This window comes from Triplophysa dalaica, chromosome 23 (assembly GCF_015846415.1).
Source record: "Triplophysa dalaica isolate WHDGS20190420 chromosome 23, ASM1584641v1, whole genome shotgun sequence".
Lineage (NCBI taxonomy): Eukaryota > Metazoa > Chordata > Actinopteri > Cypriniformes > Nemacheilidae > Triplophysa > Triplophysa dalaica.
Genome location: NC_079564.1, coordinates 5342691 through 5362235, shown reverse-complemented (window position 1 = coordinate 5362235; position 19545 = coordinate 5342691). Strand labels below are relative to the sequence as shown.

Here is a 19545-nt window from a genome sequence, read left to right as displayed (position 1 = left end):
GTTCAGCTTTTCAAAATCAAATTATCACGTTGAGAACATTGTCTTGTGAACCCCACCTACGTCATTTCTGTGTGCAAACTGCTGCTAAAATGCTTAGAGTTCATTTGATGGCCTCGATGATGGAATGATAGACACATCACAAGGACCTTGGTCACCGTGACAACAGCCTCTAATGGAGACAGAATTAGAGGAGACCCCTCCTCCTCCAGTACATAACCCCTCTCTCTCATCTGGTCTTTACTCTCTCTCACTCTCTCACAGCTTTCTGATGCACTGAGGTAAGGCCCTTTCTCTTAAGGTGTTATTTCATGCGCACACAAATTTCATCTTTGAATTCAAACTTTAATAATAATTCACTTTGTGAATTTTAAAGTGAATGTTTGCTTACAGACATTTAATTTGTGGAATGTAATTGTTTTTATTTACTGTGCATGTTTCTATTTAAAGCACAAGCAAAATTGATTTGTGTAAAGTGCGTGTTAAATCGTTCTTACTTTAAAATGTTTTATTTGACCATGTACATAGACATTTACTGTCGGTAACACTTAAGGTTGTATATGTTAACATTGAACTTACAATGAACAATGACTTCTACACCATGTATTATTCTTAGTTTATGTTAATATCAGCAAAACACTTTTTAAAATCTAATGTTGAAACTGTTATCATTAGTTATTTGATGAACTAACAAACAATTGCATTGACAACTAACATTAACAAACATTACAAATTGCTGAAAAACTATTTTGCCCATTGTTGGTTCATTTTAGTTGATGCGTTTAAGTGATGTTAACAATACGGCCTTATTATAAAGTACTGAAATTTATAATGCATATTTCATAAATGAAGCCCAAGTGCAGATGTATAAATAAATACATAAATAAATTAAGAGTTTGGTTCCAAAATTATATAACTCAGTTAAATGAGATTTTTTCAACAAAAATGTTTATTTATTGTGCATTCCAATTAATATCAATCAAACTGCAGTTGGTTTGTTTTGATTTAAGCCATAATAACAAACAAAAATAAAGCTAACTAGCACAATTAAAACAGGATAACATCATAAAAACAATGAATTTTTGGAACCAAACTCTACAAATTTTTTTTTTTTTTAATTAGTTATTATGCTAAACATAAATTAGCATATTATCAAGTCATTTTCTCCGTAAAAAACATTATCCAAATAAGATTGTTTAATTAAGTATTTAGTAGTAAGGTCTATAAATATGATTTCCAGTAAATAAAGCAGAGCCTTTGTCATGTGTCAGAGCGCGTGTGTGTGTGTGTACTGAACATGAGCTGTTATCTGATATGTGAACAGACCGTGCAGAGCATGTCCACAGGCTGTGTGAGGTCACTCTCAGACAAAGCCGATCACACGCTCACCATGCACGAGCATCTTTGTAAGTACTGCTTGGTTTGCCACTCAAACTCTGTTTTTATATCCAATGTATATATATATATATATATATATATATATATATATATGTATATGTGTGAGTGAGATGTTTTAATGTTGATAGTGAAAGGGCTGTTTTTGTGCAGATGGGAATGCAGACATGGACAATCAGAAGCTCAGCTCCGAGGAGCATCAGCAAGACAAACTGACGCAGAAGAAACCTCGCAGAAAAGACACTCCTGTCCTCAACAGCCCTCCGCTCATACCAGGCAAGACAAGTTTCTCACTGTACAGTCTTACTTACGGTCTCTTTGTCTACACATGTCTCAGTTCTTTGCGTTTGTCATTCACAGGCGTGAGATTGATGAAAACAGAAGCTAGGATGATTCATCAGGAGGAGGAAGAGAAGGAGATGAAGAAATAGATGTGTTTTAGGTCTCAAAAGCTTTTTTTCGCATTTTTGTCATCGTATAATGTCTGATTGCTTTATTAAATGAAGGTCTCGCGTGTCATCATTGCTGTAATGTAGAAACCCAACTTGCACTGAAGTTAAACACTTCCTTTTAATCACAACACAAACAATGCGATGCTGAGGCTTGTACAATGCAAATGAATTTGTAAATTCATGTCTTACATAGCAGAGATGATTCAGTCAGTCTCTAGAAAGCTGTGAAAGCAGAATTGTGGAAGCTGTATTTTATGTATGTTGTATGTGTTGTGTAGGTGTATCGGTATATCGGTGTCTGGTATGTACAGCAGGTACAGTAACTGGGTTATATTTGGTATATGCATAAAAAAAATGTTTTAGGACTGTTTGATTTCTTGTGATGTGATTTTCATGATAATACCCAATTCCCCGTACAAATATTATTCTCAATACTGTAATGTGAAGATATATCTGCATCATGGCAAGTATTTGTTGTGTTGAATTTACGCTAAATAAATAACTATAAATAAGTATTTTAAATAAATCCTTCTGTCACAGAACAAATTAAGATTTATATATAAATACTGTAATATAATAATAAACGAGAATCAATATTAGAATAGATATTAGATATACATATGAATTTAGGTAAAACAAATACTGCAATAAAATAAATACAAATCACTATTAAAATGGATAAGATGCATATAAACTGCACTGAAAAAAACGACATACTATACATAATTCTTATGTGTTCGTCAATTTAAAGTAAGTCTAAGTCAATTCAAAGTAAAGATGAAGTAAATTATGTATACATTTTAGTGTGCAAAATCATGAGACAAAAAATTAAGTAAATTTAGCACAAAAACGTGGTATGGTAATTTGAGATCAAATTATGTGATATGAAAGTAGTGTGCGAGATTTACCCAACTACACCTATTGAAGTATTTAAAACAGAGGTCAGGTGAGTTCACCTGCCCCATCTCAGAGAGATGCTCTGGAGATGTCTGGCTTTGCTGCGGGGGTCAGCGGGCCTGTTGTCCTCTCTTTGCGGGAGGGACGGTAAGTAGGAGTTGGCACAGTAACTGGGTTTCTTACTGTATCGGACCAAGTGGTATTTGCGCCGAGTGGGGCCTGCAAAACAACAGCAGAATCTGTATGAAGATATGCTTCACGAGCAGCATGATAGTTTCATTTTTAAACACATACACAACACAGGTCCCAAATAAAGACTCAAACTCGTCATCTGAGCCCTTTGAGTTAAGATTTATTGTCACAAAAGTGCAATTACGGACAAGCATGATCACATGACCACATGACCACACCTGCTGTATGAGTTGACATTTTCAATTAAATAATAAAAACTCAAATTCAACATTAACAGACATATTTGGTAGAAGAAATCATTAAAAAGAATATTATGGCAAAAGATTCTTTGAGAAGGAAAAAATTGTAGGTTTAAAACAAATCTGGCAACATTTGATTGCAGTGGCGCAAGATATCCACCAAATGGCAGCACAGCATTAAAAATAATATGTTGCTTCCTGTCCTGATCCAAGCCTTAATTTTTTAGTTTATAAGTATTTAACTAACAGAAAACGTTGTTTTGTGCCAGACAAATGGCTTGAATAAAAAATTCACACAAAAAAGTTTTGACAAAAACATGAAGTCTGACAGACACTAGACTGAGCTGGACACATAAGTTACTACAAAGCAGAGAAACAGACACATTAAGGCAGATCTCACTGTGCCATATTTACGCTTATCAACTTCATTTAAATGTACAGCATTTCATCTACAAGATCTCACATTCTGGGTCCAAACATGCAATTGAAAAGATAAAAATCGAAAAACATTAAACCTGAAAGTAGAACAGTAAATGGAGTAAACTTTAAATGTAGAGAACTTTCTTCTCTGCAGGTGGAAAATTATCACAAACACATGAGCTTGTGCACAAAGCAGAACCACCTGCAGAGATACACATCTGAAAGTGTCGAAATACATTTGATATAAACAAAAATTTGACACTATCACATAAAAAAATGTGAAGACTCGTGAAAGAACAACAACCAAATTATGATGGAAGATCGACACAAATTTTCACTGAATATTCGATTGTACGTAATGAATTGACAACGATAATGAATTAATAAAAGATTTAAGGCAACAATGCATCTTTCCATCTTCTCATTAAAAGTATGCATGTATAATGGCTTCCTATGACCTTCAGTTAACTGATGAACAAACGTTATTTATCATTTTCTTTGGTTGAGGCATTTACACAAGAGACATTTACACAAAGACTGTGTTGGATATTTCTATCAGCCTATTGACAAGGAGGCCTTTCCCTATTTTCTGTTCTTCACCATTTTTTTTATTTTACAGATTGTATAACAGTAACTATGTTTTCTCTAAAGTTCATTAAGGCAGACAATCTAGATAAAAATTTGGGACATAAATACCTCAGCAGGACATGATATCTTTCTTTACACACATGCTGTGTGCAAACTCAAATTAAATACACTATTTCTTAATTCGTCAAACTGAACAGCAAAAATAAACTTCCTTCACAGCTGGATTATAATTGTCCTCCCTAAAAGTATCCTATATTGTTACTAAGCCTGTATTGTTCATACCAAATTTAAGAAAAGACAATTCTTATAAACAACACTTCATAAATAATGTCATCTTTTATATACATTAAATACAAAAATAGAAGAAATTTCAAAATACACCTAGTGTCCAAAAAAATACATTTACTACACTTTGATAAGACAATAATGTTTGAAGGGGTTTGAGAGAAAGCAGAGTTGGCTAAAGAAATACTAGAACTGTATATTTGACCATTCAGACTGAAACCTTGCATCTCCATTTTTCATGATTTTTATTTTCATATATCATTTATATTAGTCAGCTTTCATGTTTGTTTGTGGATGTATATAATATTTAATATTTACTTATCATTTAACCAATTAAAAGAGCTTGTCACCTCTGAAGAAAATGCATTTTTTCCCTTAAATGCCAGTTATGGAGATACAAAGTTTCACTCCAACAGTGACTAATATATATCATAAACAGCCGCAGAATTTTTTGTGACCATTTCTGAGTATTTTCTGATAAAATCTACTATTTATAGTATTATAATATATATATATTGGAATTATAAGGTTCAATCTGCATTCTGAGCAGCTTTGAGATATTGAGCTTCAGAGTTATGCATTCCATTTAACTTGCTAAAATTAAAAGTCCCAAAATGTACACAATGTAAAGAAAAACATCACATAATGTAAATAAGTTACGGAATGAAAATACTCGATTAAATAATTTTTGACAAAAATGTCAGAAAGAACCATAATTCTGATGATATATCATATATTACACTAATAAATATATATATATATATATTGAGCTGATATAATCAATGCTGTGTAACATCATTTGAATGGTTATAGTCAAAATTACAATATTTTATGGACTAAAAAAACTAGTTGTTTTTATGGATAAGTTCAAATCTTCTCTGATAGAAGTAAGATTGGCAAAGGATATTGGGAAAGAATTTCTGATCAATGTTCTAACGTTTAATCCTTCCATCACTTATACATAACGTATGAAGAAGCTCCTGACTGGCGTATGTACAGATAACCCACACACATTGAAACATGTACAGTCTCATACACATAAAAAGCAGGATGACAACAACATCAAAATTACTACTAAACAAACAACACAAATAATCCTTGAAATAAGAGCTAAACAGTTTACATTCTTTGGACGCTGTAATGACAGTCTGTGATCTGGTTGTATTATGAAGGAACTGAAGATCTCTGAGGTTCTTCTGTAGATGCATCTGATGTTGGTGAAAGTTTGGCGCTTCCAAATCACTTCCACATACATGGGCACACAGTATATTATGATGCACATGTCCATTTGTGTGAAAGCCAAAGTATCTGTCCTTGCTTAGATATCAACCAACACCAGGTTAGTAAGTGAGGTGAAGAAAGCCTAAGTCAAACAGGAATTAAAGAGAAACAGGGTCCCTCAGAGAAAGACAGAAACGTTAACTTTTCACAGAAAAAGAAAACAGATGAATAATGAAAGAAAGTAACCACCAGGTGGCAGAACAGAGCAGTTTGCATCAGGTGCAGACCGGTGTGGAGGGGGAACTCGGGTTACTGTGCTCCTCTTCTGAGTCTGCAGAGGAGAGCAGATGTTTAGAGCTTCTGTTCTACAGCTCTGATTGATGTCTGAGAGGGAAATGACCTGTGACGTGACGAGGAATCGTGGAAAAATGATTTCGGATGAACCGATGTTTTTAAGCATGATGTTATTGTTAGCATGTTTGGGTGAGATATTCCTTTAGGCAGAGAAAATCAAAGAAAACACAAAATGAAAGAGAAAAGGAAATGTGGAGATTTTTGACATGTGGCCATGCACGGATGAGAATAAATAAATCTTAAGTGGCCGAGTCCCAATTCACTCTTACAGTAAATAGTATTTGAGATTATTTAGCTCCAATATGACCTGTGTAACAGACAGTCAAACCGTTTTTGCGTAAATTGTCGTTTTACTATTTTCTCGAAATTATTAAAATTGTAAAACTGGTTCACCGCAATCTCACAGGAATTCGTAACTTTTTTATGAGTTGGCAAATTCGTATGATTTCGTACGATCGTATTCGTTCGTTTTAGTACAGTTTGCTTTCGTCCTGGTGACGTTAGGTTTACAGGTGTGGTCAGGGGAGGACCTTCAGTATTGCTCTTCTCTAAGAATCGTACGTTTTTGTACAATTCAAATCGTACAAATTCATACAAATTAGCCACTTTGTAAAATAGCTACGAATTCTTGCGAGATCAGGTTGGATTGTTTTAGGCAACACCCGCAGCAGACCTTCGTGTTTTATAAACAAGCCTTTCAATTTCTTTCTTTCATTTCTATGTTGTGTCACATCTGGCCGGGTCATCGCCGGCGCACTGCTCATGTTTTTTACGTATCAGGACTCTACGAATTGGGATTCAGTCAGTGAGTGATGCTGACAGCAGTTAATGCAATGATGTTGTTACCGTCTGATTTCTTGCTTTCACTGTCGTCACTTTGAGGAGAGTTCAGGTCTTCATTCCCTGACATTCAGATGAGACACGGATCACTAATTTAGGCTTAGACCGATAACGGCAACAGTAGACAAAAACTAACAAAACAAAACATTTTCGAAACATGCCGTTTACTTTTAGTACTCACTGCCGCAGTAGTCATTAGACAATGTAGTATATAGTATGGAAATGTGTGCACAGTGCACACCACACAGATTAGCAAATTTTATTGTAGTACACTGCACCTACAAACCACAACAGGCTACATGAAAGATTACATTACTGATAGATAGGATGCAGTAGGTAGTGTACTTTAGTGCCATTAAGCACACAACACACTATACAACATAGCCCACAGTAAAAACTGCAAAACACACCATACAGATAGGTCCACTGCAGGTTTTAAAAACAAGGCCATATCGAAAATTGATACGTAAGATTTTACTGTTAATACCGTTTGGTTACAAAAACACATCAGCGATAATAATAGTGCATTGAACAAACAAAGTAAAGTTTAGTGATCGACAAAGACACTGGTCATACCGAGATTATCAACATACTATCCATGTACGACAATTCTTAGAAATTATATTTTCAGTTTACTAGGTGAAAATTGCAAAAATTAAATTCAAATATATACAAGTATATACTGTATCATACGTAAAATATTGCTCCCCATTAAAAAAAATTGTGTTTATGGTTAGATATGTATTTAAATATAACGGGTCTGCACGATAAATCGCACTTAACACTAAATATCACGTAAATCGACATGTCTAGAGCTATTGTGTTATTGCAAAGTCTGGGTTTCATGCGCAGTTTATCCGTCAGGCACGGGCAAGCGTTGCGAGTTGCAGTCGCTTATCAAGCCATCAAACAACATCATTTTAAGTATACTTTAAAAGAAAATCGCAGAATCTCCAAATTGCGTGCGGTTTATCGTGCAGGCCTACCTTATAATAAAAGTTGTGTAAAATTTTTAATGGATCATAGTTTAAAAGAGCTTCCTGTCACTCACCGTTGTGTGCTCGCTGACTGTTGTCCGTGTCACTGCTCGTATCGGGCTCTTTGGCATCAGATCCTAGCGTTGGAGCTTCGTTCGCCCCTCCCGGATCTTTATTTCCCTCTTGTTCTCTGGGCTGCAGTTCTGCGGGTTCAGCATCATCTAACGTAGCGTTGTTGTCTTGAGTCTTTGAATCTTTCTCCTCTGTGCTTTTGTCTTGCCTCTTGTCCTGTAATTTGTCCGATGAGTCCGTGTTGTTTTTGTCTTTGTCCTGTGTTTTTGTGTTGTTCCCTATTTCTGAAGTATCACTGCTCTGCGTCTCCGCAGGATTGTTTGTCTTCTGTTTCTCCTCCATCTCATCCTGTTTGGCCTGTTCTTCTAGATCTAAAATCAGAGTTCAACAGTTGTCAATGTAATGCAATTGTAAGAAGACATCAGCTGTCAAGTAACTGCAAATATGCATTCAGTTGTGAATAAATATTTTAACAGACTTGATGTACGAAATCTGTGCAGAAAAAAGACATGGTGTGACTTCACGAGCATTCATGATTTTATGTTATTCTGTTTTCGTGCATAAGCTCATACATCAGTGCGAGCGTTATTTTGGGTGGTTGTCTTTGTGTTTGACTACCTTTAGCAGCCAGTGCTTTCCATGTTTCTCTGTTTTTGTGCACCTCATCATTCCAGGTGCTCCTGAAGGACTTAAAGTCGAGGGCATTTACAGAGCAGTTGGTGGAACTGGCGCCTTCAGAACCCGTGCTTCTCACTCCGGTCCGTTTACTGTCTGATGGGATGTTATTCAGACTGCACAGAAAGAAAGTGGTTTGTTAATGTTTGTCTATGGTTAATATGGTTTTCCGTCACTTTTAAGAGTCATGTCATTATTTCAAGTCAATGAAGGATCTAGTGACTGTAAGATATATGTGAGGTTCACACATGGGGGAAGATTGTTTAGAATGTATTGTACGGCTTCAGAATACGTGCAATATGAATCATATGTTCTACTTTTAATGACCAAACAGCCGTTATGTAATGAACACAATTTTATTTCTGGTGAACACAAGCCTTAAACACCATCTGCAAAAATCATTTTGACTCATCTCACCGTTTTTGTAAACAAAATGTTATAAAAGTCTAAAGGGTAATGCATTTGAGGGGGTTTAAAAGCAAACACGTGCAAACGTCTAAATTTGCTTTTAGAAATGGTACTATTGTTCACATGGATGAATTCATCAATTTGTCAACAGCTTTCTGGTATCTATACAAATATTACACCAGTAAAGTTATCGTGCTCGACCGGATGTAATTTTTCCTTTTTTATAACTTAAAAAAGTTAGTAATGTAAATAAAAAGATAATGTCATGCCTACACCAAAAAAGGCCTATTTGATAGTTACACCAGAACAATGCATCGTCGAGTGAATGCTACGGTGTGCATATACTATATATATTTTTTCTAACAAAGGGAAATCTGTATCTCTCTTATCAGTACTGTTAAAATACAAAAGAATAACAACATAAACCTAGCACCCAAGATTCCTGTTCATTGTATACACATGCACTATTGCACTTGCTCTTTCTGTTCATATCTGACTTCAAAATTAAACAAACTGTACTCCTTGTTGGGTGTAACTAGTAACTAAGTAATTAGATACTGTAATTTAATTACTTTCCCCTTGAAAAAGTAAATGAAGGAATTACTCCTATTTTTTCTGCAATATAATTACAGTTACTTTGGATATAATTGAGCTAAATACTGTGTAATATATTCAATAGTGGAAATGACATCCAAATTATCAATCTAACTTTAAAATGTATGCTTTAATGTATTAATGTCAATCCTGATTCTGAGTCAATCAATTCTATCAAGGTTGATGTAGGATTTAGGAAGTAATTAAAGCGGGCGTAACACACAGGGTTTCTGCCAATCTCATAATAATCTTGAGTACCTATAGATTACTTCGTATTCATTGTATACTTTGAGTATTTTGTTTGATCATATTTATAAAAGATAGATACAGCTTTACATTGTTTCCGAAAACATACGGCGTGTGCGGGGGGGGGGGGAGGGGTAGGCTGAACCAAAGCACGTGCGCACCCATTGTCATCAAAACAAAGACATCAGTTTCACTCACCGCATTCGGTTCATGTACGGCATCTTTTAGCGCCATATATCAGATTCAAACGATCTCCAAATCCAGCGTTATATGCACCGTTTATATAACATTCATCACCCAAATGTAGTGAACAAACAAACACATGAACTTTGCGAACCTCTGCCCTCTCTCTCTCCTGCTTAGAAGTAAAAGTGACGTCTGCACATGCTCCTTCTCCTGCTTTCCTGTGGCCATGCCGCATGCTTCTCGTGAGAATTATCCAATAAGGGACTAAGAAAAGTTGTTACTAAACAGTTTAATATGTTCGAAAAAAACTTTCCGAAACCTGTACGATTGCTGGGGGAGTGTATCGTTCACAGAAATACTACGTAATACGTCCAACTCGTTTTTTGACAAGTTGACCATATTAAGCATGAGAAGACAGCACGTTTAACATTGTAAAGAAGTCAGAATGCATGACACATCGTTGCAGGGCTGCTTTAAATATATTTTGAAGAGAGTAATTTGTTCAGTAATCTAATTACACTCTTGAATATGTAACTAGTAACTAGTAATTTGTTACTTTTTCAGAGTTACTTACCCACCACTCACTGTAATGGTCATCATATCTCATCTCGAGCTTTCAGAGTTGACTTTATTCAAAAGTGTTTTGCATTTTGATCAATCATAATTCATTACACCTGTTGCTGCCCAATTGGTCATTCTCACCTGGAGCGTCTAAGTCCAGCAAGGGCGGTGTGCGACGACTCTTCAACCAGCGGGGCCACGATTTTTTCGATCATGTCTGTGAGAACTGTGAACGTCGGCTCAACAATGAAATCGATGAAGCCTGTGTGGATGACATGAATGATGCACACACACACATAGGTGTTATGGTTTGAATACTATAGAAACTGTATATTTTATGCCCTAAACCTCAAGATCATAGAAAACCTTTTGCATTTCTAGATTTAAAAAAAATATGGTTCTGTACGATTTATAACCTCAATTTTGGTCCCCTTGGTTACAGCCCCCACGAGGTGGTGTGTATTCAGGTAAGGTCCCCCCGGGATATAAAAACAAGGCCATAGTAACACAAAGAAACACAAAGATTGCCTCACCAATCTGAGACTGCGCCACCATGGTGGATTTGCGGTCACACAGGGGGGAGAAAGGAAGTCCGAGTTCTGACTCCTTATCGCCCTGTAAAACACATCAAACAACAGCCAATCACATTCGAGCATGGTATATCATCCAGCTATTGCAGGGGTCATTTTTTATACATTTGAGGGGTCGTGTGTTAATTCGCTCGCCTTCCTGACGTCAAAAGTTTCAAATCCTCATGCATTTTTATTGATTTAAAATTCCAGCATGCATATCGTGATCCCTCATTATTTCTCCGACTTTAAGTCCACAGCATTTCATTTGCAAATATCAGAGTTAATCCTTAGAAACAATAGCTGTAATTATCTTTGCTTGATTAACTTTCGAGCGAGTTATAAAGCTACGACCTCTAAAGAAACAAATGACTTCAATCCTGCAGCCGACATTTCGCTGATCTCAATTGTTACAGTGTCACCATCAATTTTCTGAGGGTGTTGTGTCACTCACGCCCATGAAATTACAACTATAATATCTGGAGCTGTTCTACCTTGTAATGAACTGATCAGATATTAACATATAATAATATTTATTATATTTTAATAATATTTTATTTTAGAGACGCCACAATATGGGACTATTTCGATACCAAATTCGACAATGAGATATTGAGTTTGGCACTAGGAGAAACAACGCTGTGTTGGGTTAAGATGTAAAATCGTTTTCATTAAGAAAGGAAATTGAATTCCACTGAATGATTTGTTCAAATGAGACTGAAATCTTGGTTGAGAGCTATTCTGAATGACTACCAGCAATCCAGAAAGATGAGGATCCTAACCCACATAAACCAGCCCAGATTCAAAGGTTGATGTTAGGATTCTCGGAACGGGTGTTTAGAGGAGATTAATGAGATTTTTACAGGGGACGTTACGGGCTTGGAATGCTAAATAAGATTAAGACTCAATTTGAGATAAGACCAGAGAGATGACCGAAGTGATGAGAAAGTACTCCGACTCAGTTTGTGATTTAAGAACCATAAACTTGTCATCGGGAACCGCTAACAGACCGTCTGATGCATACTGCAGACTAAAATAGTGAGCTTTTATTGAAACCATAATCTCTGATCTTATGATGAACACAATTTCACGGTAAACGTGTATTTAAAGGGATAGCTCATCCAAAAAGACAAATTCTGTCATCATTTATTCATCCCCATGTCATTTGAAACATGTTTATGACATTTTTAACACAAAAGAAGATATTTAGAGAAATGTCTACGTGGTTTTGTGGCCATACAATGGATGACAATGGGGTCCAACGTTTTTTAGTTATCAACATTCTACAAAATATCTTCTTTTGTGATCTGCGGAAGAAAGAAAGTCATACAGGTTTGAAATGACATGAAAGTGAATAAACAATGAAAGAACTTTAATTTTAGGGCGAATTTTCCCTTTAACACTCCACAAAAAAAAACTAGTATTGGGCTGCTGTATTTTGCATTTCACAGGACGAAAAAACTTGACGTAATAAAAATTATATATATGTTTACATTATATATATTTTGTCTGCAACGTTTTAGTAATGTGAGAAACTCAAACAAAAGATAAACTTGAAACTGACCTGTCTGAAGAACTCCTCCAACAGTGAGGTGGTCCAGCGGTGATGCATGTTCCAGATTTTGGCAGGGTGGCTGATGTCGGCCGTGTGCAGCAGCAGTGATAAGGCCTTGGGTTTGTCGATCCTGTAGAGGACAGAGACGTTCAGGCCCTCAGAGCCGTTACAAACACTCTGTCCAACCTCTCATTATGTGGATATGAGGTTCTGTAGATGCAGAAATGTGCTTGCATGAAAATTGTTTGATAAACTAACGCCCTCCTCCTCGCTACCCGGACGTGCACCAACAAACTTACGCTTCTGGCTGCTGGAGGAAGTTCTTCATGGCTTTGATCTGCTGGAAGTGGCAGGACATGTCCGTGGCCAGGACCATCTCGACCACCAGGGTGCGGAATTCTCTGGGAGAAGAAGTTGCTTTTAGACAAAAAGTACTTCAGCTCAATCTCATTTTGATCAATAAAAAAAATCATGATACATTTTATGATGTGGGAAATTCAGAAAATTGCGATCTTAACCCTACACCTAATGGGTAGTCAAATCCTTTTCTTGTTCTTAAAGTTCCAATGTGTAATTTTTGGATGATCTATTAAAAGAAATGTAATATGCATAACTATGTCTTCAGAGGTGTATAAAGATGTTACCCAATGGACCATTATGTTTTTATTACCTTAGAATGAGCTATTTCTATCTACATAGACTGCGGGTCCCCTTACATTGAATTCGCCATGTTGTTCAATAGTAGCCCTAAACGAACAAAATGGTCTACAGAACGTATTTCGTAAATACGTTATCTCCTTCGGCAAAGAAGTGAAAACGTGACGACATCTTGTGTCCTGTGTCAGCCACCATAGTGCTTCGAAAGGTAAGGGGTGGATTGAGCCATTGGTTGCAATTCGCAACATCACCACCAGATGCCGCTAAACTTCATACACAGGACTTTTGACAGAACCTTTAGCGTTTTTCAATATTTATTGATCTGATCTGTCTGTTTCCAACCTCCAATCGTCCTTGGACAAATTGTTGAGGATGTTCATTTCGTCGTCATCTTGCATGAGACGATACGCAGCGCTCACGTGGTGGTTCTCCTGAACGGCCCGGTCGTTGTACAGTATGGCGGAGTCTGACCTGTGAAGCGTACTGTACTTAATATCATTCAAAGACACAAACTACATCAAAATGGTGTTTTATTGTAATGGTCGCACTTGGTCTGAATGTGGAAGTTGTTGGTGGTGCCCGTGTGTTCGTAATCGTGCACGACTGCGGCAAACAGCATGGCGAAGATCTCTAACTCGGTCAACCAGTGCTGAAATAAGAGATCAAAACATTTGTAAATGATTTGTTGGAGCATTGCATGAATTGAGAAAACATTCAAGAGAGTTTTGCAGGGGCTTGCAAAGTAAAAATGTAAACAAATCAACCTTTATGCCATCAGATTTCATTACATACGCATCAATAAATAATAACGCCGTTCTGCTGAACTGAAGATAAGCGAGAACGAAATGAAATCACACTACTTAATCATTCTTGTGAATTAATGCACGTGACGTTGTTTTATATTAGCACTAAATCACCCGAGTGCCAGAATGACAAAAAGAAATAATCCGTGGTGTAAATGCTGGGGGGCAAAAAATTTGTCAGAAGTGCGGTGTGATGTCTACACATCAGCGAGAGGTTAATGAGCCCACGACGGGAGTGACACGAGCCTGTTTTGAGACGTCGGGGGAGATTAACTTCCTATTGATTGGCATGAGGCAGCTGAGGACTGCTGCACATACTCACATTCTTAGGGTCTCCAGACTCAATAAACACCACGAGCGTGGTTTCAGGTTTAATAAAACATGTACGGCACCCAGATAAGTAGTAATAATAATCATCTCTGGGAGCAGAGCAGTTGATTATACTTATGGGGCTTGGGACAAATTATCCATGTGCAAATCTATGCAATGCATTTTTCCTTTTTAAAACTTTCTAAAACTTAATAGTACTGTACATTTAAATTCCAAGTTTCTTAATGTAACGAGGAAGGCGTGGCGAGAGCTGTCAGACAAAGGGGCGGGGCCGGTGGAGTGAGTGATAATGGCTATCAGCTGTGTGCACACCGGCTCCACATTTCTGACGGTGGAGATCGGAAGCATAAAAGAACGAGCTGACAGAAGGTACGAGGAGAGAGGACCGGGCCCGAACATGTTTGTATTTGTATTTGTGTTATGTTCGCCGGCGGTCGGCCGTGAGGGGCCGCCGGCTATTATTACTTTATTAAATGTTTGTTTAAATGTTTGCCGGTTCCCGCCTCCTTCCTTCCATATCTTGAGACGTATTACACTTGACAATTCAGATATTCAGACAAGCAGCAACAATAAAATAAATAAAAATAAAACATATGTAAATTTCTATGCAATAAAGTTTTACCATTTTTATTCCTTTGTAAAAATTTACAGTACTATACATTTTTATTCAAAGTTTATTGATATTCCAGATATTCAGACAAGCAGCAACAATAAAATATAATTAAATATATATATATATATATATATATATATATATATAATGTAAATTTCTATGCAATAAAGTTTTTTATTTTTATTACTTTCTAAAACTTTATAGTACTAAACACATTTTTATTCCAAGTTTCTTGACATTCCAGATATGCAGATAAGTAGCAACAATAAAATAAAATAAATATAAATAAAATAAAATGTATGTGAATTTTTTTTTCATTATTTATTATTTCCTAAAACTTAACAGTAAGTTTCTTGACATTCCAGATATTGACTACACAGTATGAAAAAAAAGATTGAATTTCATAATTGCGATTCAGTTCTAAAAATTTGAAACCAAATGTGAACCGGATTCAGTGTGAATTGAAGGGTTTGACTAACCACCATGCCGGTCTTAAGCAGAAGATAATGAACTGTCTGGGTGACGTCTGCGGCATGGATTAGGTTGTGGTAGGGGTTCCTAAATTTGGTGTAGCCCACCTCCAAAGCCTCCACAAAAGACACCAGAGAAGAAACAGGTATCTGAAGAGACAAACGTGAACAGAAGAGACAAACACAATTTTTGTAGATCATTCAGTATCTGTCTTTTATTTTTATGTGACTGGATGAGTTAAATTAGTTTGTGTAAAGATTAAAAAACAGAGCTGCAACCATTCTGAGGTTTAAGGGTTTGATATCCAATTTGGACTTCTAATACAAAGAAATTGAAAATCCTACCTTAAAGCGATTGATTAAGTCATATCTGGTGAGAAGTTCATAAAAAATAAATTTCAGTGAATGATCTCCGCTGGCATCATTCAGTGTGAAGACATCAAACGACCACGTGTCCACATGCTGGAATGGCAAAACACATCGGTCAGTGCCATAATACTTTTACCATTATTGCAGATTGTATTTAAGAAGTTTGAACATTGGCTAAGTTTATATTCTCCTTATATCTGTGATATCTTTTTTGGGTATCATACTGTAAATACAGTTTAAGTCTTTGCTTCTCAGCTTTCTTCCATCTGAGGAAAAGACTTCAGAAATAATAATGTGTCTATCAAAGAGTTTCAGAAGGGATCTAAGAAAAAAGCGTATGGATAGAGCTGTGTAACACACATTCATTTTATTAGCTGTGCATTTGTCTACTGCAAATATATTATTTAAGTATATAATAAATTATATAAGTAAAATAACAAATACAATAAAAACAAATCCAACACAGCTGAATTAACAACAAACTATTAAGTATTAATGTCTATACAAGAGTAAGTATTTAAAACAAGAGGAAACTTTGATTTTCGAAGTAGTAAGGTTCAGGTTCACTGTCACAGCTTCACAAAGCACTAAAAAAAACTTTTTACATTTCAACATAAAAAACATTTATCCAACTTAAAAATAAAGACTTTGAAATATGATTTGTAATTCTCTTCTTCTTTGTAATCCAACCCTGAATCATAAGAGTTCTACATGTTATTCATTCAGCTGCATTTCTCCCCATTCCCTCATAGTTCTGACCCTCGTTTTTTATTTTCTCATTGTTTCTAAAGCAAAGTTCTCTGCAGGTTTGATTAGTTGGTTCCAATGAACATTTGTAAAAGGCTACATTAAATATTCAGATTGGAAGGTTTGTCCTGTGCTCCATCACAGTCAGTGCTGAGAGCTTTCAGTAGCTCCGGGCTCCGAGAAAATTATGGAGATTCATTGACTGCTGTGAGTGTAAAGCTAAAATCCTGCTGTAAGGCCAGTCAGACAGTAAGACACAAACCTGGGGCTTACTTATAAAACGCAAACATAGTTTATGCATGAGAAGTTAAAGGTCCGGTGTGTTATTATTTTGGAGGACCTATTGATAGAAATGCAATATAATATACATAGCTATATCTTCAGAGGTGTAAACATAATAAAGCGTTATGATTTTATTTCCTTAGAATGAGCTATTTCTATCTATAGTGAGGGAAATAATTATTTGATCCCCTGCTGATTTTGTAATTTTGCCTGCTGACAAAGAAATGGGTCTGTCATTTTTATGGAAGGTTTATTTTAACTGATAGAGACAAATTATCAAAAAATGTAGAATAAGGTGTAGTGGAGTAGGCGGGGCGAGACCATGGTTCGAGACCGGTGAGTAATTGTTAATGAGCGCCAGCTGTGTGCGCACCGGTCTTGAATCACGTAGAGATCAGTAGCATATAAGAGAACGAGGGACCGGACCGTCGAGGAGAGAGGACTGGGCCCGGACATGTTTATGTTTGTATTTATGTTGTATTCGCCGGCTGTCGACCGTGAGGGGCGGCCGGCTGTCTTTTTACTTTTGATTTTATTTGATTAAATGTTTATTTAAATGTCTGCCTGTTCCCGTCTCCTTCCTTCCCTACTTTGAATCGTTCTAATCTCTCTAATCGCATTGCATTTCAGGCTAAAACTCAAATTTGCTGAGCGACAGCCAAGAAACATTAAAAATTTACCGAGGAGTGGACTAAAATGTATCCTGACACATGTGCAAACCTGGTGACCAACTACCAGAAATGTTTTACCTCTGTGCTTTAAAGTATAAAATTAAAATAACTAATTTCCCCAGAATTTTTATTTATTCTGTCTCTATTAGTTAAAATAAATATATCTAAAATTATAGACCCTTCATTTCTTTGTAAGCAGGCAAACTTACAAAATCAGCAGGGGATCAAATTATTATTTCCCACACTGTACATACACTGCGGGTCCCCTTACATGGAATTCGCCATGTTGTTTCTACAGTGGCCCTAAAGTGACATTACTGTAGAATGTCCCTTGACATTCTACAGTAGAATGACAAACTAGAATGTCAAACTTCTCTACAGTTACTAAATAGGTTATCTCCTTCAGCAAAGAAGCGAAAGAGTGACAACATCTATGTTCTGTGTCAGCCACCGTAGTGCTTCGAAAAGGAGGGGTGAAGTGAGCAGTTGGTAGCAATTCGTGACCTCATCACTAGAAGCCTCTAAATTTCATTAACTGCACCTTTAAGCAGATGTTGATGCACCAGTTTGAAAATGAATGCGTATTGACAGTCAGATGACAAAATCTTTTATGGCAATAACTAGAAAATGATCATGTGTTCAAAGTATTCTGCACAAAAAACTAATCAGAAATTTCAGTTTAATACCTTGGTCCTTGTTTCTGATTAGTTGAGCCGAGTTCTAAGCTGTTATCAAACACCCCGATTTTTAACTCCTGACCGCATGACGTAAACTAAATATCATTTTGTTCACTTTATTTCAGGAAATCTTGCTACGCATATGGAATAACTGTTTTATGAAAGCAATAAGCCCCGTGAAGCAGTGGGTTACAAGTGCATTTTATAACAGTAACTGTTATATAATGCACTGTAACCCACTGGTTCTCGGGGTTTATTGCTTTAATAGTTTTAAGTCAATCGAGCAAGCAAATACTATTCGTGTTGGACTAGAACTGTATTAGTATTCAACTACTCATTCATGCAACTTCATAAATTCATATATTGCTTAAGATTTAGTTATATATATGAATATATTGCTTAAGATATAGTTTTAAATATTCACATATTCTTTTTAAATTATATATTTATGCATTGCAGATAAAGCAATGAGAAGCAAATTGCTTCGCTTAAGGGCATAAAAGGCATGCAGGACATCTCTACTCCATCTGGTTTCTTCTCTGAAGTTGGAGCCTCTGCCCTTTGTGATAGCAGCGAGATGCATAAACCAATACGACAGCACATTATTCTGTTCCTTTGACTTCCACGCAACTGGAAAGAAAATTTCTGCCACGTGGCTGGAATTTCAATGGGTTTGGATGTTTGCAAATACGGAGGCTTTCCTTCAAAATCTAACAGATGCATCCAGTGCTCAACAGAACTGTTCTGTCGATAAAACGATTTTTTTGATCTGAGCTCTTTTGCAGCATTTTACTTTCACTTTACTTTTTACTTAATTTTGAATGAAATTTGCAATGTTCAATATATTTTTGGTACAATATCTGATGTTTTAGGTTTGAAAAATAAAATGTATTTCGAAACATTATCACCATAATTTCTTCGTAAACAGCATCAAACCTAAAATTTTAACACAAAAAAGTAGTTTTGTAGTATTTAAATAATTCAGCTGTTGCTATATGCACATTTCCTATATCTCTATAATTTATATATATATATATATTGTACAGCCATTCTGTGCAGTGTAGGTTGTATAGTTCAAACTGTTTTATCCAGATAACTCTAAGATCACCCTTCTTTTGTTCGGTCGGCAGTTTCACAATCACAGCGGGACAGAGCAAGAGTATTTCAAAAACGGCAGACGTCTGACTCATGTGAAAACGGAGC

At 36.2% G+C, this 19545-nt stretch overlaps 2 protein-coding genes across 7 annotated transcripts in view; one reads left to right on the top strand and one right to left on the bottom strand.

Moving 5' to 3' along the window:
- The first annotated feature begins 198 nt into the window (after positions 1-198).
- On the top strand, positions 199-2380 carry ppp1r17 (protein phosphatase 1 regulatory subunit 17). Its single transcript, XM_056738273.1, has 4 exons — positions 199-278; positions 1322-1403; positions 1546-1668; positions 1753-2380. The coding sequence occupies exons 2-4, from the start codon at positions 1334-1336 to the stop codon at positions 1821-1823; spliced, it is 264 nt and encodes an 87-aa protein (XP_056594251.1). The 5' UTR covers positions 199-278; positions 1322-1333; the 3' UTR covers positions 1824-2380.
- pde1ca (phosphodiesterase 1C, calmodulin-dependent a) overlaps positions 1944-19545 on the bottom strand; it is a 71763-nt gene continuing 54161 nt past the window's right edge. For 5 of the 6 annotated variants that reach the window (XM_056738270.1, XM_056738267.1, XM_056738268.1 and 2 more), the window contains 11 exons: positions 15942-16058; positions 15606-15746; positions 13929-14029; positions 13723-13851; positions 13023-13124; positions 12733-12853; positions 11133-11214; positions 10741-10861; positions 8548-8720; positions 7932-8300; positions 1944-2960 (listed from right to left, as the gene is read on the bottom strand). In XM_056738270.1, the coding sequence (XP_056594248.1) occupies positions 2797-2960; positions 7932-8300; positions 8548-8720; positions 10741-10861; positions 11133-11214; positions 12733-12853; positions 13023-13124; positions 13723-13851; positions 13929-14029; positions 15606-15746; positions 15942-16058 (1620 nt within the window). In that variant the 3' untranslated portion in view covers positions 1944-2796. Of the gene's footprint in view, positions 2961-3086; positions 6018-6886; positions 6944-7931; positions 8301-8547; positions 8721-10740; positions 10862-11132; positions 11215-12732; positions 12854-13022; positions 13125-13722; positions 13852-13928; positions 14030-15605; positions 15747-15941; positions 16059-19545 lie in introns of those variants that run through there. The other variant, XM_056738269.1, reaches the window with a different exon arrangement.